The 24,014-nt window shown below is 44.9% G+C and overlaps 1 protein-coding gene across 3 annotated transcripts; it reads left to right on the top strand.

Annotated features, from left to right (window-relative positions):
- Positions 1-11: 11 nt before the first annotated feature.
- Irak4 (interleukin 1 receptor associated kinase 4) lies at positions 12-23,918 on the top strand. Of its 3 annotated transcripts, XM_021660800.2 has the most exons (12): positions 14-180; positions 5,053-5,220; positions 8,959-9,104; positions 10,374-10,550; positions 11,116-11,276; positions 13,294-13,358; positions 14,882-14,996; positions 15,393-15,502; positions 19,193-19,376; positions 20,254-20,316; positions 22,888-23,046; positions 23,165-23,918. In XM_021660800.2, the coding sequence occupies exons 2-12, from the start codon at positions 5,060-5,062 to the stop codon at positions 23,195-23,197; spliced, it is 1,374 nt and encodes a 457-aa protein (XP_021516475.1). In that variant the 5' UTR covers positions 14-180; positions 5,053-5,059; the 3' UTR covers positions 23,198-23,918. The 3 variants fall into 3 exon arrangements, with proteins under 3 accessions (XP_021516476.1, XP_021516475.1, XP_060244744.1); XM_021660801.2 differs by lacking the exon at positions 20,254-20,316 and having other exon boundaries at positions 12-180; XM_060388761.1 differs by lacking the exons at positions 14-180; positions 5,053-5,220; positions 8,959-9,104; positions 10,374-10,550; positions 11,116-11,276 and adding an exon at positions 12,292-12,913.
- The last annotated feature ends 96 nt before the right edge of the window (positions 23,919-24,014 follow it).

The raw sequence follows: 24,014 nt of genomic DNA, 5'->3' as shown, positions 1-24,014 counted from the left end.
TCCTCAGCTGACCGCCGGCGGGGTCTGCCCAGAGGGGGATCTGGGGCTCCGGGACCTCGCATCACCGCAGTCTCAGACGGTCTGCAGTCACCTCGTGGCCCTGCGTCCTCCCGAGTCCTCGCGGGACCCTGACGGGGCTCCGATCGCCTAGTGCGGGAAGCGAGGAACGTCAGAGAGGAAGTAGGTTGTGCGGGGAAGGCTGAGCTCATGCCGGGAGCTCTCCTCTGTCCCGGGCCGGGTTTGCGAGCCGATTGCTTCACCCCAGAACCAGAAAGTGGGCGCGACCCCGCAGAGGAGGCTTGAGAGCCCCGCTGCAGCCCTGCGCGCTGGCCCGCTGGGGTCTAGCTTGCACGCAGTGGGGAGTGTAGGAAGTTGTGTGTCCATCAACAGGTAGAGGGAGAGGTCAGCGCGGGACAGGTTGGAAGCAAGAGCTTCCAAGAAAGCAAAGCTCAAGAGAACGAGAAAGTGCCATTAGCTTTCGGAATGAACGCCTTTAATTCCAGCGTATGGAGACAGAGGCAAGTGGATCTCTGAGTTCGAGGCCACCCTACAAAGAGAGATCCAGGACAACCAAGGCTACAAAGAGAAATCTTGTCCTGAGGGGGGAGGGGGAAGTAACTTTCCGTTTCTGGGAATAATTCTTCAAGATGTATGTCAAAGAGCTCAGGTTTCTTTTATTCTATTTGCATGCTAAACACGTGTGTTTCCTACTTGTTCCAGACTGACCCGATTTCCCAGGTCAAGCTTGCGCCTCCCAGTACTGTCAAGCAGAAAAGCTTGGAGTCATCTTCGCACTCTTTAGTCAGCACAGACTTCTGTTGATTGCACTGCAGAATACATCCGGCACCGGGACACTAGCGTCTCTTTACACTGCCACGCAAAATTTAGGGGCACTGCTCTAGCCGTGTCTTCCTGCTTCTTTGACCTCGCTGCACATTCTTCTGCCCCGGCAACCCCACTTCCGGCATGACCATAGAGCCATCTGCACTCCTCTCGCAACGTCCACTGTCCCTTCATCTCAAGTCAGAAGAAAATCAAGTCAATTCGAAAGCTTTAAGGCCCTGGCAGTCCAATCCCTCATCTGTCATCTCACCTGCTCCTTGCTGTTTGTCAGTGGAGGCTGTGAGATCTCAAACCTGGGACAAATAGCTAACTGAGGTGCCTATTAACATATCAAAACGGATGCTGGCTGTCAGGTTCTCCTAGCACCCTATATACCTGCAGAGTCTCACCTGTTTGAGGATCCTTTTAGCTGACATATCCTACCCTTACCCTGGACTCTCCAGCCCACATATTGGGCTGGGCTGCCCTCTCCCGGCTGCTCTGACCCCTATATAACTCAACCGTTTTGGCTCTGCCAAGCTCTTGGCCAGTATCTTAGCCCAGGCCACCACTCTCTGTAGGCAGCTCCTCTCTTACTCTCCCTCCCCCTCTCTCTCCACATGGCCAGGCCCAGTCTATCCACGTTCATTCTGGGCTCTCCAGCTCCCTCTGCCTGAGTCTGGCTGTGCTGTTCCTCATATCTGTAGTAAGCCCTCTCCTCAACCCCTTAGCAGGAGTCATGTCTCCCCTTCTAGTTCCTTTTATTTTCTTTTTTCATTCAGAAGCACCTCCCAACCTTTGTACCTTCTACACATTTTTCCCAGAAACTTTCCTAGCAGACACCCCTGTGTCTCTCTTCAAGATCTCATGAGACCCACAGTGACTTCCCCTGTTAAAGGTGCAGCTCCTTTGCTCTCCACCTGTGTCTGTCTTATTTACTTTTCTCTTAGTGTCATGAAACACTACGGCCAAGGCAACCTTGAGCTTAGGGTTCTACAGGGATAAGAGCCTATCACAAGCACTGTGGGAGAAGGGAGTGAGTGCCTGCAGGCAGATAAAAGGAGCCCACATATTGAGCCACAAGCAGGAAGCAGAAATAGCACAAGGAAATGGCTACTCTTGAAACCTCAAGCCCGCCTCCAGTAACACTTCCTCTTCCTCCCAAACAGCCACCAATTGGGAATCAAGTATTCAAATGAGGGAGACCCGCAGAGGTCATCTCATTCATATTACCTCAGGCACTACCTAACAAATTATAAAATGCATTCTTAGCTTGCTACCTTCTTCCTCCATTAGAATAAATCTTCCATGTGTTCTTGTCTCCCTGTTCTCTATATTAATGTTTTGTTTCCAAGCACCTGGATTCATGTCAATCACAAATAGAACACTTTTTGGTGAATGGATGACATTATATATTTTAATATCTCCAAAGCATTTTAGTTTGCCACTGAAGGAAGTCAGTGTATCAGAAACATGGATGTTTCTAAAAGGTCTCTTTGCAGATGGTTCAGGACAGATGGAGTTGTCCGGTGAGAGTCATTGGGAGAGCTTATGTGGAATGTTTTTGTTTGGGTGTAGGGGAAAGTTCAGTAAGTAAAGCCTTTAAAAGACCGAGCAAAAATGTAAGAAAGAAAGAAGTGATCAAGGGGAGGAGCCAAAGTGGGAGGAAACCAAAACTTCTTTTATTGGAGGAGGCTTGTTGTTGCTTTTTTGTCTGGTCCTTGTGTCTTTCGGTGCCATCTCAAAACAGTTAGGATTTGTGTGTGCAGAAACAGAATCATTCGTGGAGTCAGATCTAGTGTTTTGTAATTCTGGAGTACTGCCACAGCCGAAGAACTGGGCTGCTCCAGAAGGATGTGAAGCTGATGTGAAATTTAAGTTTTCCTGAGATCTGAGGGGACAGAGAGGTTAGTGACGTGACGAAGGCTTTGTTCAGCTGCTTCATTTCTGAGTCCCGGAAATGATGGCAAAAAGGGGGGATGCATTGGATGGCCCAGAAGTGTCCCCTTCAGGGGTTATCCAACTGCTTTCAGGAGCTTGGGGGCACTGATTTCAACTGCTTCAAGGTGAAAGGTGGTGTAGAGGGGGCCAGAGTTAAGAGGAGGAGGATCCATCCAAGAAGCCACAGTAAAACTTAACAGATGGTAAAGATCCAAAATGTAAGCCAGGAGGTAATAACCGTAAACTCTTGTGAGGAACATTAAGAGACAAAGTAAATGAAAAATTTTTAGATCAAGATTAAAATAAGTGTTGTTTAGTAAGTTTAAACCATCAGTTGTTTCTATGTCTGTGATGAAGGAAAACACCATGGCACAGAGTATACAGTGGAACCAAGCTGCTTACCTCATGGTGTGGGGAGGGCCTGAGAGAAAGAAGGAGAAAGTAAGAGATGGGGAAGGAAACCGGACAATGTCCTTCAAGGGCACACTCCTAATGAGCGTTTTCATTTAGATACATCCTGCCTCCTAAATTAACCCCCAATTCACAATATCCCATCAAGCTATGAATCCATCAGAGGATGACCACATCGATAGATAAGAAGAGAGCCTGCAGGATCCAAACAGCTTCCAAACATGCCCTACCAACACTACCATAATAGGGGCAAAGCCTTCACAATGAGAGCTTTGGGGAGATATGTCAAATCCAAACCATTCCACACAACACCACATTAATGAATAGAATGAGTTTGGTCCCTATCATGGAGCTTAATGTCTAATAGCAGAGACAGATGGTAAACAAGCAACTGATCACATGATTGTACCGTGATGAATGATAATTAGGTTGAGGAAAGTCAACCTATTTAGATGTGATGAGCAAGGAAGGCCATAGAGACATGAATACCAGCATTGAAGCTTATATACAGACAAAAATTTTTACTCTTTTGTAGCTTTTATACTTTGTACCATTTGAATACATTATTTACTCTCAAGATTGTATTTTAAAGATGAAAATGTATAGATAGAAACAAACTATTGAAAGACTAACATGAGTCTTCTTCTCTTGATTAATTGGAAGGAAAGATTAATGTCTGCTGAGAATGAGGGACAGAGAAAGCACAGAGAGAAAAAAATAGGAAATGACCACCAAAGACAAGGGGAGAGGAGTCAAAGGATAGGTGAGGGCGGAAGGCCCAGTGGAGAGGCGTGTCCCCATCCGTCTGTCCGGTAACCTGGAGCTGTACTCAGCAGCTCCATGTACAAGAAACATCATGAGGTGTTTCTGAGCTGCAGCTCTCCAAGGTGGAATATGAGGAAACACGAGGATGGAGCAGATAAAGGTCCTGTCAGGAGAGCAGACACAGTGATGGCCGCGGATTCCACCTTACATAAAACAGTGGTCACGTCAACCTCGCAGACTCAGCACTGTTCTCATATCCTCAGGAAAAGTAGGTAGGCAGGACGTGTCTTTTAATGCCATATAAATTAGCTTTTTGTTTTTTTGTTTTTTACTTTTACCAAATATTGTCGCGTGAAAACCTTTAATAGTAGGGGCTAGAAGTGGATCAGTGGTTACGCATTCTTGGTACATTTGCAGGGGACCCTGGTTCGGTTCCCGGAACCCACACCATGGCTCCCAACCATCAATAACCCTAGTTCCAGAATCGCTGGCATCCTCCTCTGACCTCTGCAGGCTCCAGACAGGCACATGGCGCACATACATACATGCAGGCAAAATCTTCGCAAGCGTGAAATAAAATGAATAGATCTTTGAAAAGATGTTAATAGTAAATGAGAAATGATTGGAAAATGCTTTAAATCCAAAGTCTCTTTTATCAGTTTAATAGATTTGATTTCTGAACATGCTCCCGGGTCTCTTTCCAAGAAACATCTTGCTTTTTCTAAATTTCACTTGGAAAATTCCGGCGTCAGAATGAAGCTTTCCAGTGTTTGTTTGTGGGACGGGGAGACCGTAGAGAGTGATTAGATGCCTGTCAGTCGGAAGTGGGTTGGAGTGAGGGGTGCTCTGTATTCAGTTGTCAGCGGCTCATGCAGTGTAGCAGTGCATGATGGGTAGCTTCCAGATGCAGCCTGTGAAACTGCCGTAAAGTTTTGTTTGTTTTACGAGACAATGATTTTCTGTGTAGCCCTAGCTGCCCTGGAACTCACTCTTTTCGACCAGACTGACCTCGAACTCAGCACTCAGAGATCCACCTGCTGGGATCAAAGGCGTGCACCCCCACCTCCCAGCTGACCTGTTGTCAAGCTTTCATAAGAATTTTTCATATTTCAGGTGGAAGATGAACAAGCCTCTGACACCATCAACATACGTGCGCAGCCTCAATGTTGGGATCATTAGGAAGCTCTCGGATTTCATTGATCCTCAAGAAGGATGGAAGAAACTAGCGGTAGCTATTAAAAAGCCATCCGGTGATGATAGGTACAATCAGTTTCATATAAGGTAATGTGGTGCTTATTTCCCTTTTTAAATCATTCCCATCATGAGAAGGATGCAGGCATGAAACTTTGTAATGGGGCAGTTTAGAAGGTGATCCCCTCTCTTACCGTGGAGGTACTGGAAATACACAATTTTTTGTGTATGGAATTTTTGCTTAAGTTGCCAGCATGTCAGAGCTGATGTTGTGACCTCACAGATGTGTTTCTGAGCTAGAATCAAGCTTCCCATCTTTGTTCTAGTTCAGTTTGTTGGGCCAAGAACAGTTTTCTCCACTTCGGGCTTTTCATTTCCAAACTAAAGAGACAGAAGACTATCCTAAGAATTTGATACATTTAGAGTCTAAACTTTGAAGTGTATGAATAAGGATTGGTGTGTCCTTAACTGTTTGTGCCGAGGCTCTTCAAAGTGATATGTTAAGACTATTGCTTATAGGTATACATTTATACACACAGAATTCTCTGATCTAGGATTTTCTAACACCTTCATATAATCTCTTCTCTACTTGATTTAGTAAAAAAAAAAAAAAAAAAAAAAAAAAAAAAAAAAAAAAAAAAAAATGCAAGTTCAGGTTTTAATTTTGTTCTATATTTTGCAGTAAAACTTAATGACAAAATTTATCATACATAGAAAGAATAAAATAAATTCCTTATTTTTTTTAAATCAATCTGGTAAGCTGTTCGCTGTGCTATTCTTTCAAAGTTTTTGTTGTTTGAATTTTTTTCCAAATAAAAGCTTTGGAAGAAAACCAGAATGCCGTCCTGGTTTAGTGTTCGGTATTACTTTCTAGAGCTAATTTTTAACTTTAACGAATTGAAATGAAAAGGGACATTTCCCCTTCTATTTAATTAAATATAGTTACTGTCAAAGCGTAATCGCAGTCCGCTTCGTGAAACAGACTTACTAGTTTAACACTATCTCGCTAGAAGACTGCCTATGTGGTGTAAGGTGCATGGGAGACACTGCAACAGAGCTAAGTGCTTTAAAAGCCCATGCTTTGGTCGGAAGAGCTCTGAATCGGCGTCTAAACTTGGGCACATTTTGGGTGTGCTCTGGCTCACAGCTAGCTACTCTGCCTAGTGGTCTCACAGTACAGTAGCAGCCTTCCCATATTGTTCTGTCCTGCAGCATTCCTGATTCAATATTGAGGAAATACTTGGTAAATAATATCTGCTGTGTGGGTTTGAGTGGAGTGTGTGTGTGCGTGCGTGCGTGCGTGCATGCGTGCGTGTGTGTGTGTGTGTGTGTGTTAGGTGTGCATGTTGTGAAGGCCAGAGGTCAACAACGGGTGCCTTCCTCATCTCTCTCCATCTTATTCTTTGAGACGGGGTATCTCACAGAGCCTGGCACCTACAGCTTCACCCAGCCCAGTGGTTCTTCCTGCTGCGGCGACCCCCAACCGTAAAATTATTTCATTGCTATTTCCTAGCTGTAATTTTGCTACTGCTGCGAACCATAAAATATCTGCTAGGCAGGATATCTGATGCCGCAGGCCACAGGTGGAGAACAGCTGATCTAGACTAACCAGAGGGCTTCAGTGATACGCCTGTCACTGCTTCTCCAGCCCAATATTGTTTATTATTTATTATTATTATTTATTTCGCACTAGGTAGAGTGCCTATCAGTTCCCATGGAAGCGCCACACCTACAGGTACTGGGAGGCTGCTCGGAGCATCAGTCAATCATTTTGCGCCAGTCTGAATTCCCCCGCACTCCATCCCGCATGCAGGCCCAGACTGGGCTGCCTTCTCTGGAGAGTTTTCCCAAAAGTCGTAGTATGAACCCAGCAGGGATTATGTGTACCTGCCGGCTCTGTGTTCACTGGACATTTATCAGCCCCTCCCTCCACAGTGTGCGTGGACCAGCTAGAGACAGCAGCGCTGCGGTCTTGCCAGTCCTGGCTTCGCTCAGTCCATTTGGGGTCCCTGCCTGCCCGCAACAGGCTCTCTGTTGCCTGCCAGCATGCCCAAGAGTCTCTCTTAGAGAGACGCCTAGGAGACTGCTTTTGACCCGGGAGTTCTTGGGCTTTAAGCTTGGGTCTTAATCGTCCACGCTGGGGGCCAATTTGTTGTAGAAATGTTACTAGTGTTTACTATTAATACATATAATTATCACGGCGGTTATTATTTGATCCGCTTTCCTGTTAGATTTTTGATATGCCTTTAAACACTGGAACTTGGCAGAAACTAACCCCCTAAGTTATCTTGTCTAATCCCGCCAAAGTTCCCCAGATTCTTGCACATGTTTTCCACCTGGGGTTGCGTCTCTCCAATCTCTCATCTTCAGAGAAAGCTCCACCCGGACGTGCTGCTAGTTCGTGCTTCACCTGTGGGGACTCCTCTCCTCTTGCTCCTCTCCACCTCTCTCCAGTGACCCTTCTGTCCTCCAAGCCCACCAACCTTAGCTCTGCACACCTTCCTTATGCCTAGCCTGGGTGTACACCTTTTTACTGGCCAATCAGGGATAATTTGGAGGCGGGGTTACACAGCATCTCTTGGTGCCCATGAGCATCTTCTCAAAGAACAGTATGTATCTCGGGGAACAAACAATTAACGTAATAGCTCCAGACTCGAAACACAGGTGCCCTGGATGTAGCAAATTAAAAATAATATCGGGCTATATATTTATTATTATTATTAGCCCTATGATTATCATGGCAGTTTTATGTAACCTGCTATCACAAATAAAAAGACACAGACACCTGTTAGGTTTATAATTGCCTTATTTACCTTGGGCCGGACAGATACTCCTACCTACACTGTCTGAATCACCACACCATCCATCTCCCAGCCCCCATCCAATTCCATCCTCCTTAACCATCCTGACTTCCATCCATAATCTTGTAAATACTTGTTTTTATTCCCCATCTGGGTCTTTTCAAGTCATTGGTGGAGCCCTTCCTCCCCACCCCACATACTTTCTTCTCAAGGCTAACTCATTCTTGTATCCTCCCTCTTCCCTTCTTCCCCTCTTCCTGTCCCTTGTCTCCCATGATCCTCTCTGTCCTCCAAAGCTGGAAACCTTAGCCAAGCCTACCCCATTCTGCCCTGCCCAGGTATAGGCTGTTTAATCAACCAATCAGATATGTCTTAGGCAGGTTTACAAAACAAAGGTAGATGTAACCAGATCTTAAGGGTCAGTAACACACATCAGAGCAACCGCCAACTGCACTGGCTTTTTTTTTTTTAATGGATCATGGGAAATATAAACTTGGGTCCTCAGTCTTCACACTGGCACTGCAAGCACGTTACCAATGGAGCTTATCTCCAAGGCCCAAAGGTTAACTTGCTCTTTTCAAGAGTTATTTTTTACTCTGTGTGTATGCATGCTTTGCCTGTGTGAATGTATGTGCACAGCGTGTTTCATTTCTGTGGAGGTCAGAAGATGGTATCAGAGCCCCTGGACTGAAAACACAGATGGTTGTGAGCTAGGGTGCTGGTCCTCTGTAAGGGCAGCCAGTATCTTAACCACTGAGCATCTTTCCAGCTGCAATTGTTGGTTAACTGGAATCATCGTCATCATCATCATCATCACCACCACCATCACCATCACCTTTAGCTCCTTTTCTGCTGTCTCTCCTCCTTGTTGGGGTCCTTACTGGTTCTCTCACGGTCCCTCTCCTTTACCGTCTTTGGGAGGTCCCGTGATACAGTCTGAAGGAGCTGTGGGAGGGGTGCAGAGATCGGCGGCGGCCATTTTCCTAGGAGCTCTCCTTGTGCACTAGTTTCGTTTCTTGCCTTTCAGGAGGTTCGAAGCCTTGCTTCAAAGCGGGAAGAGCCCCACCTGTGAGCTGCTGTTTGACTGGGGCACCACGAACTGCACGGTCGGTGACCTTGTGGATCTTCTGGTCCAGACCGAGTTTTTTGCCCCTGCTACGCTCCTGCTGCCGGGTGAGCTGGGTGTGACCAGAGCGCCTGCGGCTCGCTTTGGGTGACGGATGGCAGAAGTAGAAGTGTTTCTTTTCACTCTTCGAGCAAACCTGACGTTTGAGTCCCTTTGGTTCTTTCAGCCCTCCCTGGCTTTTAGCCGTTCTAGATGCCGGATGTTGGTGGAAATTGGTGGCTGCTTAGGGATCAAGTTTAACCCCATCGTGGTCAGGTAGTTTACTTAGACGGATGAAGAACGTAGCCCATAAGGATGTTATCTTTTGAGATGTGTCTGCTGCTCAACCCCCTTTCGGCCTCCCCTTGACAGGACTCTCATCAAGACCTCTTTACACTGTCACTACTCTGTTACTGTCTCCCGCCCTCGTGAACTCACTTCTCTTTTTCCCTTGGTGCACTAGGGGATCTCAACCATTACTGAGTCCAGAATCTCTTAGAGTTCTTGGTAAATGTGTAGATTTCCTGGGCTCCGTGCCATACCTTCTGAATAGCACTGAGTTCAAAGTCTAAAATGTTTTTGGTTCTCCCCCCCCCCCGTGTGTGGGTGTATGTGTGTGTGTGTGTCTGTGTGTCCAGTTATTTGTTTTTGAGACAGAATCTCAGCTAGCCCAGACTGACCTTGAACTTATGGAGTAGTCAAGACCAAGGTTGAACTTGATTCTCCTGCTTCTCCCTGGAAAAATGTGTGGCTTACAGATGGGCACTGCCAGGCCAGCTAGTTCTCGTTTCCTAATCTCCTAATGGCTCTGAACTACTTTTGTAAACACTATCATTCCGCCTACTCACCTTTATCAAAACCAACTGGCTGCCTTCCTGTGTTCAGCGAGGGGGTAGGGCCGGTGTCCGGAAGCTGTATGTCAGTCCCTCTCTGTCTTACCTCAGGTTTCAGTTGTAAAGAGATGCCGTGACCATAGCAACTTTTATAAAGGAAAATAATTCACTGGGGCTGGCTTACAGTTCAGAGGTTTAGTCCACTCTCATCATGGTGGGAAAGTAGGGTGATAACCCAGGCAGACATGGTGCTGGAGAAGGAGCTGAGAAGTCTACGCCGGGATCAGCGGGCAGCAGGAAAAGCGAGAGAGACAGACTGGGCCTGGCTTGAGCATCTGAGACCTCAAAGCCTGCCCCCAGTGACACACTTCCTAATGGTGCCACACTTCCTGTGAGCCCATGGAGGCCATTCTCATTCAAACCACCACACTGGTTTTTGTTTTTGTTTTTCACAAAGACTTTTTTTTCTTACACCGAAACTAATTACATCTTCTTGTTTGGCAGATGCCGTTCCCCAGACCATCAGCAACATACCTACCGGAGAAGCGGTAACAGTGGCACAGACACATGGGCCTTGCTGTGGGAAGGACAGGACATCCGTGATGCCAAAGCAAGAGCAAAGCTGTGTGCCACCCGACTCCTCACGTCCAGACAGTAAAAGCTCAGAATTCAGCGATACTCGTATGTACTGTTGCCTATTCCTTCCCGCTGGTGGATTTGGCATTATGGGACTGAAAGTAAGCCTCTCTGTGTGTAGGGGGCAGAGGCACATTGGCAGCATCCTTTGTTGTTCATTTTGCTGTAGTAAGCACCATCTTCATTGCGCCTGCTACTGTTTTTCGGTGACTGTGGGACATACATAATAACTAAGAAAACAAGTCAGTGTGGTGATGCACACCTGTGCTCCCAACACGTGCAAGGCAGGGGCAGGAGGGGCAGGAGTTCAAGGCCAGCCAGGTCTGAATGACACCCTACCTCAAAACTAAATATATAAATAAAATGATTTTTGAATGTGACCAAAGTTTTGGGGGGAGTAGACTGGACTTTATCAAATAAGTATTTTGGGTGGCAATTGAGTGTTCGATATAAAATAACCAAGTGCAATTTTCATACTAAAGGTTACATAGTCTGTATTTTATGTGAGTGTATGTGAGAGTGTGTATGTGTTTGTGTGTCATCTCCAAATTGAGAAAATGTCACAGTTCCTTTTCTAACACACCTTTTTCCTGTTGTGTTCATGCCACAGGTTTTCACAGTTTCTCATTTTATGAGCTGAAGAGTATCACAAATAACTTTGACGAGCGACCCGTGTCTGTGGGTGGCAACAGAATGGGGGAGGGGGGGTTCGGAGTGGTGTACAAGGGCTGCGTGGACAACACACCTGTGGCAGTGAAGAAGCTCGGAGCAGTAAGCTACCTTCCTTCCTCCCATCAGAACAAGCCACCAGTTACCTTCCCAGGCTCTGTTATCTCGCACTTAGTCTCCTTAAGTGGACCCGTCCTAAGCCCGTACCTCTTATCACGTAAGAATAATCTGTCCAGCCTGTCCCTAGAGAAGTGTTTACGGGCACAGACATAGAATCAGGTTTGTGACTGTGACAGATTCACAAGATGAACTCTAAAGAGGCCTTGCACCACAGTGCCTCGTGCATAACCTAGATTAAAGATGGGAAATAAGAAAACGTTATCTGAATACTTTGGTATGACCCTGTCCCATGTGAAAATGCAAGTTAGATGCCAGCGAGATGGCTCAGTAGGTAACAGCGCTTGCCACGAAGCCTGATAATCTGAGTTTGATCCCCAGGACCCACCAGATAGAAGAATAGAATTGACTCCTACAAACTGTCCTCTGGCCTCCACGTGTTCAGCGGTGTTCGTCCACACTGGCACATACACACTAAATAAATGTAATTTAAAAATAGTAGGTAGATATTTCTGAGACAGGTTTTTTTCTGTGTAGCTCTGGCTGTCCTGGAACTCACTCTGTAGACCAGGCTGGCCTCAAACTCACAGACATCCGCCTGCTTCTGCCTCCTGAGTGCTGGGATTAAAAGGTATGTGCCACCGTACCCGCAAAAATAGTATTTTTTAAAATGCACCCTATGAAAAAGGAGTTTCCTTGCCTGTCCTTTGTTCCCATTTCTATAATGGATTTTACCTTTATTTATTGATTAATTACGTTATCAAGATGTTGTTATATCTTAAAAATATTGTGTATGTAACAGGCATTTCTTGGATTTATGTTGCAGGTCCTTTCATAGGATTTGATTCTCTTTTCTGTTCACATTTGCTTTCATTTTGTTACACAGAAAATTTTAAATTTTCTCTGTGATGAAAGTTTGTTTCACTCTTGGTTTCTACCATAGCCCAAAAAGGCTTATGATTTTTTTTTCCTTTCAATGAAAAAAAAAGGTGGGGGGTGGGGGGGAACCTTGGGCAAATCACTTGTATTTCTAGATGTCAATAAGAAAATAGGGCTTTGTGGGGAGCAAGCACTGTATGAATGAGTATCCTTGACATAAGAATGGCCATGTCAAAAGACCCCAGCATCTCAGGCTCATGTGAAGGGCAAGGCCTTCCTCTAGTCAGGGTATGGGTGTTGACAAACCCTTTAGCTGAAACCAGTACATGTAAAAGGTCCCAGCCTCTGTTGCAGGTGACTGCAGTCTGAGGCTGCTCCCCTACAGAGACCCCTGCTGAGATCAGCTCACCTGCATGCTAGGTCTTGCTATGCATAATCAACACTGAGTATCTGGGTTGCTGGTACGGCTCCATCTTATCACATGGACCACCTGATCCCAGCTTTATGTTACTTATGTCTGTCTGTCCACCTTAATCTCCTGTAATTCCCTCTCAGATTGCCAGAAACCAGCCATGCAGACTGTGGCAAGACTATCATCATCATCATCATCAAGTTTTGGGTTTTGGTTTCTCAAGACAGAGTTTCTCTGTGTAGCCATGGTTGTCCTGGACTTGTTAGACCAGGCTGGCCTCGAACTCACAGAGATCTGCCTGCCTGTGCTTCCCCAAGTGCTGGGATTACAGGTGTGCATGGGACACGGTGCCTGGCTAAGACATTATGTATATTGCTGTGCTGTTATTGAACCCTGGGCCTTGCATATGTTAGGCCAGCACTTTAACACTGAGATACATGCCAGCCCCTTTTAATGTCTCATTGGAGCAGAGATCAAGTTGCACAGGCCACCCTTGCAACCCTCACTCTAAGCCAGGCAGGCCTTGAACTTGAAGTTCTCTGGCCTCAGCCGCCCAGGTCCTGGAGCCACAGTCCTACACCACCAGACCTGATTTACCATGTGATTTTAAAGTAACCAAATCAGCAGGAGACTTTTTCTCAAGCCCCCTTCCAGCTGTAGGAGCCATGAGGTGATTGTATTGTGTTACGATATATATTTTTATTTTCCTAGATGGTTGAAATCAGCACTGAAGAATTGAAACAACAGTTTGATCAAGAAATTAAAGTAATGGCGAAGTAAGTGTTGATTTTCCAGTATGGTGGGAGCAAGAGCATGGCATAGGGCAAAGGACCTGGTTTCTCAATAAAGTTCATATTCAAGTGTGCAAAGATACAGGGTTGAGACTGGCACTATTGGTTCTCCAATTATACGACCACATAATTATACGCTCACATAAGCCTGCAGATTGAAAGCCCTTAGGATCTTAAATAACAACAAAGTTACATAGGATTTGAAGTAATTTTTATTGTCAGGTTTTCTATTCCCAGAATTCCTGACAGAATGATGGTACACTCCTGTAATACCAGTACTGGGAGGTTGAGGTAAGAGGGTTGTGAGTTCAAGGGCAGCCTGTGCTATATCGCAAGTTCCAAGACAGCCTGAGCTATACAAAGACTGTGTCAAAGAAAGAAAGAAACAAGGAAAGGGAGAAAGGAAGAAAGGAAAGAAAACTATGAAGTAACAGCCCTTGGAGAAGTTAAAACTTAGGGAAAACTAAGGAAATGTTATATGCAGAAGTGTTGGAATAGATTGTTGTAGAATGATCCAGTCCAGTTTCTTGGGCCTCTCCCCATTATGCAGTGAAATGCCAACAAACTGTGAAGGTTAATGAGACAGAGCAGGTGAGCCTCCACCCACCTTATGGAAAATAGAAACTCAACAAATATTAGTGACTCGTAATTAAAATATGCAAACTTGGTGAAAATGGAAAACTTATTCATTTAACTTACACTCCTCAGGGTATTTCTCACAGTAGAAGTCTGATTTTGTACAAAAGTATACAGAATTGTAGATGGCTTGGAATGAGCAAAAAAGTAATGGAGCATCTCTCATGTGCCATGTGTGCATCGGAGCCCTCACAGTTATTAATTCTCACAGCATGTATGTTGTGTGATACTGTTACACGTTAGTATCATGCTCTGTATGCAGGGAAGCCTGAAGGTGAGGTTATCAACAGGCTATATGCTTTATGTCCAGCAGGTGGCAGCACTGCATTTTCGGCTGAGGCCGGCAGCTCTGTTACTCCTTGGCTTTTGTACTCATTTCTCTCATGTGTGCAAAAACTAAGATTGTAGACAAGCATGTGGTTAAAGATCATAAATAATAAAAGTTAAACGTGACTGAAGATGGTTCCTACAAAGCAGTTGCCTTGGGCCCGATGGAGTTTTGTTACTTTAGAGGATTCATCCATGTTACAAATTTCCAGATCTTGAAAATGCTCCCAACAAAGATGGACATCAGGCAGCCTCGTCCTGACCTAACCTGTCTCAGATTCCGCTGATCTGATCAGGCTGGGACTGGCGAAGCTGGGAGAGGTTTGCTTCTGTCGTAGAGCCGCGTCGCTGAAACATGAACCGTTTGCAGAAAAGAATCAACAATTTCAGTGAGCGTGTTAGCAGGGTCTGAGCACCCGTCATATTGCATAGGACATATATGTATGTAGATATTTAGATACAGGCAGATATCTCCTTGATCCTTCTGCTAAAACTCCTAGAAGTGTTTGTCATAACAGTTGTGCACGGGACCTGTCTCGCCACAGGTGTCAGCACGAGAACCTCGTGGAGCTCCTTGGCTTCTCCAGCGACAGCACCGACCTGTGTTTGGTGTATGCCTACATGCCCAACGGCTCCTTGCTAGACAGACTGTCCTGCCTGGTAAGATGCCAGACCGTCTCACCTTCTGCTTCTATGTTGGATTGTTAATGCTCACGTTTGGTTGGGATCACTTAAACCACATTAAGCTTAATATTTTCTTGTTCTGCAAAGTAATGTGGTTGATGTATTGGCAGCAATTGCAAATTTAAGATGGGAAAGCATCAGTCAAGGCTAGATGCTAAAGACGTTCTCCTGTATTGTCCTCAAATAAGGAATGCAGAACTTTAATCTTACTTGAGATTAATTTTTGCAACCTTTAAAAATTGTAATCCTACATTCTTAGTGATAAATCCCTTTCATCAGTTGACCACAAAAAATATATATATACTGTTATGTCTTTTCTATGGATTTTTTTTCACTTAAACATTGTTTAAAATCAGTTTGTTTCTTCAAAAGGATGGTACTCCACCGCTTTCTTGGCACATGAGATGCAAGATTGCTCAGGGTGCAGCCAATGGCATCAGGTTTTTACATGAAAATCATCACATTCATAGAGATATTAAAAGGTAAATCTACTGTGAGGAAGCTTTTGAAAGCCATCTTTAAAGAACACTTTTCTTCCCCTCTTTTCCTTCACACTTTGCGTGTGTCTTAGCACACAGTGGCTGGAGTCTCCCCCATCACTGGAAAGCTCTTTGCACTGCAGCCGCCTACAATCTCCAGTGTACCAAGCCCTCTGACCTACTTTTCCTTGGGGAGATCAGGTTCTTTCTTGGCTTTTGGATCACTGCTCTTTCCTGAATCACTTTCATCTTCCAAGGATATTTTTCAGTCCTCTTCGTTCTTAAGTTATTTACCTAGTTAAATATTTACCTGCTCTGTGCTAGACATGGTACATGAGGTGGTTAGCAAATGTAGCTGAAAACAGAGTTCCTCATCAAGAAAACAATCACAAAGTAATAGAGTTGTAAGTGTTTACTGTAATACTAGCATTCTTATAAAGAAGGTTTAAACTGAGACCTGAACAGTCAGCAGGAAATAAGGAAGCATAGTTTGAGGGTAGCTATATAGAAGAGGAGAAGATTCTGGAAAGAATAAGCTTGTAAGAGGGAATGTGAAAGTGTGCTGAGTTACAGGAAGTAAAATGATCACAGTGTGACTGACAGGCAGAAAGTGAGGGGTAGAAGTCGTGAGAGGAGATGGAATAGATGAGCTGGGACTCAAATCCTGTACGACCTGGTCGACAAAGGCAAGGGTTTGGTCGTGAAGGTAATGAGATGCTGTTGAAAGCTGTAAGACAACGGCCATCATGTTCAAGTTCTGCGAAACACTTCTCTCGTAAGGAGCAGTTTAAAATCAGAGGTAATTAACAGACTGCTGGAGTCAGCCTGGTAGGCAGGGATCTTGTGAGCAGATAGAAGCAACTGTGTAAGAGATAAACGAGACGCGTTTCTGTCTTAGCTGTCCAGGGTTCGGGAAGACAGGAGTGTCGGTAACGGCCTTTGAGCTGACAGCATCCACAGCTGCCTTCTGGGAATGTGCCGTGACTCACTCGTATAGAAAGGACTGGAAGAGGTCCAGGTCCGGTGCGCTTAGGAGAGGTGTACCTGCTGTGTTCTCAATCCTTTTAAGACTTGGAGGTGGAGAGGCCGAGCAGACAGTATGACATACAGATCTGTAAGCAGAAGTCTGAGCTGAAGATGTCAATGTGTACCTGGTGATTGAAGAATTATTGTGCAATTAAGGAAAGATACAGCCTAAGGGCCCAGGGTTGAATCCCGAGGACCCCTAAGACAAAATGGCCTAACGAAAGGGAAAGGCCATAAAAGACGCCTATAGAAACACAGGTGTAGACGAAAGCCTGTATGTGGAGTGTACCGGCTCCAAAATCAAGTCAGGAAAGCTTCCAGGAGGGGTGGTCATGATAAAGTTAACCCATCGCATTAATCCCACGCAGGGCAGTCATGTCTGTATGGAGAACTATTTCCACTTAGGAGTTGAGTTTGAAGTCCGGTTGTACGGAGAAGGAAGTGGGAGTTAGAAAACCAGGAGTGAAATATGAACAAGCGTTTTGTGACATTTTGATACTAAGCGTGATATCTGGGAACGGATGTGTCGTTTAGGAAACCCTTACAATCGCCACGACTAGTCCCCGCATACGTACATAGCTAAGAGAAGGGCCTAGGGTAAGAGGAAACAGATACAATAGAGAAAAATAAGACAGTTTATAAGCTAAGGCTGTGGAGAACACAAGGAGCCACACGGAAGAGGGGGCTGGTTGGGAGAGCGGCCACGCCCTGTGTCTTACGTGCTGGGATTTCGCTCCCTGTCTTCCGTTCTTCCTGTTCTATACGCCCTTGCAACGGTCATTGGTGTGCCTGCAGATTTTCACTTCCCGCCTATCCCCAGCACTTTGCCTGTTTAGACGTTTGCTAACTTTCGTCTTTATTCCAAGCCCTCCTCCTTCTCAATCAAGTAGCTTGTACTAGGCCTCAGCTATCCACTACCACACCGTCGGGTCGAGGTCCTCAGAGGCACGTTTGATAACACGGTCACCCGTCCTGAAAGCTGAGTGGTGGCCTGGTGCTCAAGGGCACAGTCTGGGTTCCTCCTGTGTTCCATGCACACTGGTTCCCTGAGTGATCATGACACTGGCTGTTCTGTGCTTTCTCCATCTTGTACATGTTCATCCTCTCACCTGTCTTTCTTCCCTCATAGGACCTTCCTCCTCTAAGAACCCTTAACACTACAGGCACGCTTCCCCCCTCCTCAGTTCACCTAATCAGAATTATTCTCTCAGCATTTTGCACCAATGTGACCATCTTGTAGTCTTCATTGATTTTTAAAAAGTATCCATATGTCTTTGTCACGAATAAGATCTGTGATTTCCCCCTCAAGTAAAGCATTCAGCTTAAATCCTATGAACTCTAGGAACTCCCAGTAAGAAAATACGTACAAACGAATGCATATGATACATGGATGAAGATCTTTTAGCTGTGTATGATCCTTCTTTAGGATTCCAGGGGGTACACTGGGCTTGCTGCAGAGCAGAGGCAGGCAGATCTCTGTTTGTTCAGGGCCAGCCACAGTTACATATGTATTTCACCCTTCTAGGGAGTACAGAAGAAGGACAGGTGAAAGATATAAAAATGTCAGTGCTTTGGTTGGAAGTTTGAGAAACGTTAGGAAAGGAGTTAAGAAAGTATGTTGGGCTGGAGAGAGGGCTTAGTGGTTAGGAGCACTGGCTGTTCTTCCTAAAGGACCCAGGTTCAAGTCCCAGCACCCACATGGCAGTACATAACTGTCTGTAATTCCAATTCGAGGAGATTCGACATCCTTACACAGACATACATGGAGGCAGAACACCAATGTAAATTTAAAAAAATTTTAAAAACCAAAAGGTACCTTTGGCTTATTTCAAACCCTGACACAGACAGACAAATACTCACTCATTTCTAGAACCAACCCCAGAGAACTTCGGAACTCTTCGGAACTCAGGAGTTCTCACTAGGGACAGGGAGTCCAGTAGGAGAAACAGAAGCAGCACCAAACAAAGTTGAGCCATGGTTTTCTGAGTCCTCTTCGGCTGTAGACTAAGACAGCCCGTGAGGTCTGTCTTAGAACTGTAGGCTAAGACAGCCCGTGAGGTCTCTCAGTGTGGCCGTGAGAACACAAACTCCCAGCACACAGGAACAGCTCACAGGGGCTGACATGCCTCCAAGCCCCATGTGGCTCTCACATGCTGTGGACAAGACTGAACTACCGTGAGGAACTACATAAGTTCTGCAGATACATCCCCTTAGAAATTTCAGTTACCTCCAAAGACCAGCGCTTTTGGCCTAGGGATAGAGCTCAGTAGTAAAGCTGTTGCCTGGCTGGGGTTAGTCACCAGCATTATAAGTGTGTGTGTGTTTGTGTGTGTGTGTGTGTATTCCATTGGAAGGCTTTTTTGCTAGTAATAGCTGTCTGTGGCATACTGAAAAAGTGCCTCCCTTAGAAGAGGAACTTTTATTATGTTTTCATTCCTTTAAACACCTCTCTTTAAGATAAGGAAAACAGCAATTTCTCTCTTACTGTCATCTGAATAATTGATTGATTTAAACATGTTTCGGTCTTCTACACTGCTTCTATACCAAATGATATAGTTACTATAATGGAACCATATACATACACATAAATAACTTCTCCCAAGAACTTATTTCAACTCCTAGGCAAGAAAAATGTTTTCTTCCTTCAAATTTAATTTTTTTTTTCAGTGCAAATATCTTACTAGACAAAGACTTTACTGCCAAAATATCTGACTTTGGGCTTGCACGGGCTTCAGCGAAATTTGCACAGACCGTCATGACCAGCCGAATCGTGGGCACAACAGCTTACATGGCACCCGAAGCTTTGCGAGGAGAAATAACGCCCAAATCTGACATCTACAGCTTTGGTGTGGTACGCGGTCATTCTCTTTATTGTTTTGCGTGTATTTCTTTAGAGTGTGTGTGTGTGTGCATGCCACAGCATACATATGCCAAGGGCCAGAGGGTAGTTTCTGGGAGTCAGTTCTCTCCTTCCACCATGTTAGTTCTGGGTATCAAACACTGGTCACCAGGCTTGGTGGCAAGTGCCTTTTCTTGCTTAGCCGTCTTTCCAACCCATGATTATTCTTTTTAAATGAGAACATTTTAGAAGACACATTTTAGTGCCTGTGTCTTCCTACCTCTCTTATATAAAAATATGAACTATTCGCATTAGCCTGCAGTTACCCCAGAAAGCTTACGAGCAATCCCCAATGTAGAAAAGTTTTGAGTTGATTCCTTTTTAGTTACTGCAAGGAAGGATTATCTTACCGTGAATTCAGCTGAAGCTTAAACTGAGTCACAGCCCAAAGTTAATCATGTCACATAAGGGGTGCTTTCTTCTCTTTCCTTTTTTGTCATGTTTTTATCCAACAGCCGGGGGTGGAGGATGAGGGGCAAGATTAGTAGGGGCTTCATCTCCATCTTAGTTTTCCAAATACGTTTCATTGATGGAAACTGAACTTTATTCCACCATAAAGTTAAGGCACGGGGTTGTAAAATATGGCTGCTGGCTAAAAGATAATCTTCTCCTGAGAGCCCTGTAAGAGACAAAAGGACTTGGAGTTCCCATCATGCATGGGGAACAGAACTCCTGGATACCTACAGCCGGTCAGTCCCTGTGCCCCAGGCCAGTGGCTAGACAAGAAAGTCCCACTTGCGTGTTCGAGTCCCTGGGCTCACTCCTCATTCCTCCTCATTTCTGCTTGATGTCTCCAGTGTTTTGCTAATGGGTCCTTTTGTCTTCCTAGGTTCTGTTAGAGCTAATAACCGGACTTGCGGCCGTGGATGAAAACCGTGACCCTCAGTTGCTAGTAACTAATTCTTTTTTTTTGTCAGTCTCCTCTTTCGCCTTTGGGGCCTTAGCTGTATGTGGGTAAATCTGGTATGAAGAAATGGCATTCTCTGAGAGAAGACTGGCTACGTGTAATGGCTATAGTGAAAGAGCACGGTGCATTTCCGGTCTTTGGTTTGCTAGGATCTCTTTGTGAAGCCTAAAAGGTTATTTGTACATTCTTTGTTCCAGTGTCTTTGCGGGCAAAATGAGAAGAAATCTAGTTTACCTGCAGCTTATTCACCTTCCAGGGCGTAAACAGACTCTAGGTGGTGAGAGTATTTTCAGGTCATAGGGGGAAAATCATAGTTTTCATTTACATCTGTATAAGAATATAAATGCCAGTAAAAGCTTTTTATTTCATCATGGAGTGTTTACGTACAGAGTTAAAACATTTCCCTCTTGTACTACCATTCCTAGCCTCTAATTCTGAGCATTTGATTGCTAATTTAAAAGCAGATGAGTTAAATGGTAACTAAACTATAGATAAATTATGCCATGTCCTTTAAAGTTATATATATATATATATATATGTGTGTGTGTGTGTGTGTATGCATATCATATATATAGATATATATAAGATATATATGTAATAAGATATAAGATATATATGACATACATGTTTGTCTTATAATATATAAACATATATCATATGTTTCTCACAATTAACAGCTATATTCTTTTTTTCTAATTTGTTTATATGCCCTAATAGAACAAATGGGTATGAACAATAACAGACAATAGATATATACTAGATCATGTCCCAGAACTAGGATTAGACAATCAGAAGGTGACACTTGCTTGTTCAGTCTTGGTGCCAGGGCTGGAGAGATGGCTCAGCAGTCAAGAGCTTGTACTACTTTTCCAGAGGGCCAAGTTCAGTTCCCAGCACCCACGTGCGGTGTCTCACAAGTGCCTGTAACCCAGCTCCCGGGCTGACCTCTGACCTCCACAGGCCCCTGCACACTTGTTCTCACACCCACATAAAGGTGTGGGGCTGGGGTGACAGCCTGTGTTTCACCAAACTGCGCTTCCGTTTCAGGCAAGCTTGCCTACCTAAAGCCTACCCACACCTACCTAGATCCTTCTCCCCTTTAGAACGTGGAAACGTCACCACTGTAGCTTGAATCGGAATGAAGCATAGGATCTCTATGAGTCACAAGTTTACACTGCATCATTAAATAGTGAAAGTATAAAACTCAAGAAACACTGTACCCTGGAGTGTGGTACAGCTAGAAAGTCCTAAGATCGAAACGTGCATACAGCTAGGAGCGATCTCTCGGCAAGCCTTTTACCATTCCCTGTGTGATCTCACAATCCAGCCATCTTTTGGAAGAGTTTTGAAATGTTACATTCTATTCCTCACTCATAATCCTTTCTTTAAATACAAGTTTCTTTGAACTATTACAAAATATACCATAAACAGGGTATCTTAAAGTGACAGAAACATGCTCTCTCAGTACAGGCTGGAAGTCAGGACTCAAGGTTTGGTGGGACCATGAGTCCCTCTTGAGGGTCCAGGGAAGACCATCCCCTGCCTCTTGCAGGTCCTGGTGGCTTCTGGTAGCCTTGGATTATAGCGCTGTCACCACAGTTGCTGCTGCTGCCGGTCACGTTTTTTTCTGTGTCTTTTCCTTTTTGTCTTATATAGATACATACACTTGTCATTGAAGTTGGAGCTGTTTTATTGCTGTGGTAAAACACCATGACCCAGGCACACATACAGAAGAAAGGGCGCACTGGGGCTTATCTTTCCAGAGTCTTTTATGTCAGACAGATATGGTAGCAAGTGGCCCGAATGGGGGCAGGAATAGAAAGCTGGTGGCTAGCATCCTAAACCACAAGCTCAAAACAGAGAGTGAACTCGGAGTAGAGTGAGGCCTTGAGCTCTTGAAGCCCGCCTCCAATGACACACTTCCTCCAGCAAGGCCACACCCATAATCCTCCCTATGATGGGAACACGCCAATCAAATCACACACCCAAAATGACCTTCATTCCAGAGATCTACAAAGACCATTTTTCCACCTGGGGTCATATTTACAGACTCCAGGAACCAGGACATAGACACGCACAGATACGCAGTTCTGGGGCCACCACTCAACCAACCACTCAACACACAGCACCATCCCTTCATTCATCTCCCGCTCTCCCAGTCTTTCTTTTTCTTTGATCCATCAGTCTGGGTCCCGGTGGATAAAGACGGGGTGTCTGGATCCAGAAGGTGGAGTTGCATTTTCAGAAATGCATCAAGAAGCTGATGACCCCAGACTGACAAATGCTGCCAGTAAGAATGCAAGCAGTTAGCTCATCACAGAGAGACGAGGATCATAAAGCAGATGGATAGGCATACACGGGAATAAAACCAGTAAATCTGCAATGTGTGTGTGCATATCTTTCCTTTTCTAACATTTGTCCTATGTGGCTTCAATTCCTGAGGAGGTTATAAAAATTTTTTTTTAAAAGTCAGATGAATTTAAATAATTTCAATGTATATTCTGATTGCTTTTCATCTTGAAGCTTCTAACCACATTTTCATGCCCGTTTTTAAAGCTGGATATTAAAGATGAAATTGAAGATGAAGAAAAGACGATTGAAGACTACACGGACAAGAAGATGAACGATGTGGACCCTGCTTCCGTCGAGGCCATGTACTCCACTGCTAGTCAGTGTCTGCAGGAAAAGAAAAATAAGAGGCCGGACATTACCAAGGTACGCACTTTGATGTCCGCGTCCACAGCGAAGGGGTGTGGGGCCGCTATCCTTTACCGGGTATACATGTCAAAGCATCTGTGGAACGTGATTCTTTTGTTCTCTTTCTTTTTGAAAGGTTCAGCAACTGCTCCAAGAAACGTCTCCTTAAAACTAATAAAACAGGACTTCATTTGTTAAATGCATATACACAGCTCTGGAACCACACACCACCACCACCATCTTTCTTTTTTTTTTTTTCCGCTCCTTGTGATCCTGGAGATCAAACAAGCCCTTGGACACGAAGCTACATCCCCAGCCTGTGTTTTGGTTTTTGTTTTCCTGAGTGTTCTCTGTCTTCAACGAGGCAGCTTGGTGCAGTGTGGTGGTCAGTTCATGGGTGTGCTGACACACAGCAAAAGCGACAGCATGGTAGCACCCTCACAGCCACAATCACCAACTACAACAACTGCAAGATTTGGCAAAACAGCACTGGGCTGAAGGGTACAGAGACCCTAGGTTTGGGGTCTTTTTTTGGGTGGGGGGAGATGTTTGGGTTTTTTGAAACAGAGTTTCTCTGTGTTAGGGTAACCCAAACCTTGGATGTCACTGTAGACCAGGCTGGCCTTGAACTCAGAGATCTGCCTGCCTCTGCCTCCTGAACGCTGGAATCAAAGGTGTGCACCACCACCATCCCACCGTCCAGCCAGAGCCCCTGAAGCTCAGCACACGTCACTACTAACTTCCTGTAAAGCATTGGTCCAGCTCTTAGCTGCCTTAAGCCTTGGTTCTGGCTTGTGTTTTGGGCTAGGAACACCATGCTCCTGTAAGTAACCTCTCACCCCTATAACCTTCCTATCACCCTAATTAAACTTACCACCAGTGTCGACATATGTGGAATCAATTGATTGGTCTGTTATCAGTGTCCTGCCTTGAACAAATCGATGTTTGCTTGCCTCCTCAAGAAAAGCTCACACACTTGGTACAAT

This window comes from Meriones unguiculatus, chromosome 8, assembly GCF_030254825.1.
Source record: "Meriones unguiculatus strain TT.TT164.6M chromosome 8, Bangor_MerUng_6.1, whole genome shotgun sequence".
Taxonomy (NCBI): Eukaryota; Metazoa; Chordata; class Mammalia; order Rodentia; family Muridae; genus Meriones; species Meriones unguiculatus.
The sequence above is the reverse complement of the archived record's forward strand: the minus strand, read 5'-3'. Positions and strand labels throughout refer to the sequence as shown.

Bases quoted from the DNA above. Each gene is read 5' to 3' on its own strand.
- Irak4 (XM_021660800.2), top strand. From the start codon at position 5,060: ATGAACAAGCCTCTGACACCATCAACATACGTGCGCAGCCTCAATGTT. The intron at 10,551-11,115 runs GTATGTACTGTT...TTCATGCCACAG, and splicing joins CTCAGAATTCAGCGATACTC to GTTTTCACAGTTTCTCATTT. The intron at 14,997-15,392 runs GTAAGATGCCAG...TTTCTTCAAAAG, and splicing joins TAGACAGACTGTCCTGCCTG to GATGGTACTCCACCGCTTTC.